Source organism: Aplysia californica, unplaced genomic scaffold, assembly GCF_000002075.1.
Source record: "Aplysia californica isolate F4 #8 unplaced genomic scaffold, AplCal3.0 scaffold00087, whole genome shotgun sequence".
Taxonomy (NCBI): Eukaryota; Metazoa; Mollusca; class Gastropoda; order Aplysiida; family Aplysiidae; genus Aplysia; species Aplysia californica.
The window spans coordinates 803,407-804,796 of record NW_004797357.1 but is presented as its reverse complement, the minus strand read 5'-3'; the positions used below and the strand labels follow the sequence as shown (position 1 = coordinate 804,796).

General features: G+C 41.9%; 1 protein-coding gene across 1 annotated transcript in view; it reads left to right on the top strand.

The window, feature by feature from the left end:
• LOC101863970 (neuronal acetylcholine receptor subunit beta-3) overlaps positions 1–1,390 on the top strand; it is a gene marked incomplete in the record, with an annotated part of 188,339 nt that overhangs the window by 146,365 nt on the left and 40,584 nt on the right. Inside the window, 1 exon segment of the mRNA XM_005094696.3 lies at positions 1,045–1,253. Within this exon segment, the coding sequence (XP_005094753.2) occupies positions 1,045–1,253 (209 nt within the window).

Genomic DNA, 1,390 nt, shown 5'->3' with positions numbered 1-1,390 from the left:
AGAGAGAGAGAGAGAGAGAGAGAGAGAGAGATTGTGTTGAGTTTCTCTGTGTTGGCGTGTATATGCGTATGTGTCTGTTTTTGTGTGCTTGCATGTGTGTGTTTGTGTGTGTGTATGTGTGTGTTTGTGTTTGGGAAAGAGAAAAAGAGAGAGAGACAGGGAGAGAGACACACACACAGAGACAGAGAGAGGGAGAGAGAGGGAGAGAGGGAAAGAGAAAGATTGTGTGTGTATGGGTGTGTTTGTGTGTGTGTTTGTGTGTGTGTGTGTGTGTGTGGGTGTGTGGGTGTGTGTGGGTGTGTGTGTGTAGGGGCAATGGTTTACGTTTCGGGGGGAGGGGGCAGAAAGGAAGGCGAAGTCGATCTAGTTACTCTGTAGTTAGATGTCAACGAAAGGTTTCTTTCTCATTAGCTGTAGCCATGCTCATAATGGCTTCTTCTCTCATTGTGAAACGTTTTGTTCCCTTTATTTCTCTTTGTTATTTTCCTTTTCATTTTCGTTCGCATTAAAAAAAATTGTATTAGTTATTCTGATTCTCATTCAATTCTCCTTTTAATCACAATAATTGCCACTCTTGTTCTGATTTGTATTCTTACTCTTATTGTGAGCTTTGACATAATGATGTCTCAGCAATAATGTTTGTTAATTACGCTTTCTCTGGTCTTTATGCCATCTCACAAACCAGTATCTGTGGTGCTGTGGTTGGTCTGCTAGAATGCTGTATCATACTCAGTCTGGATAGTTGCCTAACTGCTTAACCCTCGCAAGTAGAAGATCTGAGTTCGATTCCCGTGGAGGAGGGGGGGGATATTTATATTACGTCTGAAAGTCGGTACTCTAATTTGAGACAAGGGTGAGGGAGGGGGGGGGGGGTGAGTGAAACACCAACATTGGAATTTAATATATTTTCTTTAATAGCCAATGTTCGCCTTGAGGGTAAATTCGGAACATTGTGACTCGTAAATGATGTTAGATGTATTAATCAAATAAATCATGTCAATATTATGTTGGTTTTATTTTGTTTTTTCTCTCCTCCCTCGCCAGGTTCATCATCGACTGTCCTGCCTTCCGTCACGTGATCAACTACACCTGCTGCCCAGACAACACGTTCGTCAACCTTCAATACCACCTCATCTTCCAGCGTCGCTCAGCTCTCTACAACTACATCCTCATCCTGCCCTGCATCCTCCTCACTTCCATCACCCTCATCCTCTTCTGGATCCCGCCAGAGTCTCCAGCTAAGACCCAGCTAGGTAACTGTGAATTGTATTATAATAATGTACGGTAATAATAGTACTATTGATAGTAATAGTAATACTGATAATGATGATGATGATGATAATGATGATGATGACGATGATGATGATGATGATGATGATGATGATGATGA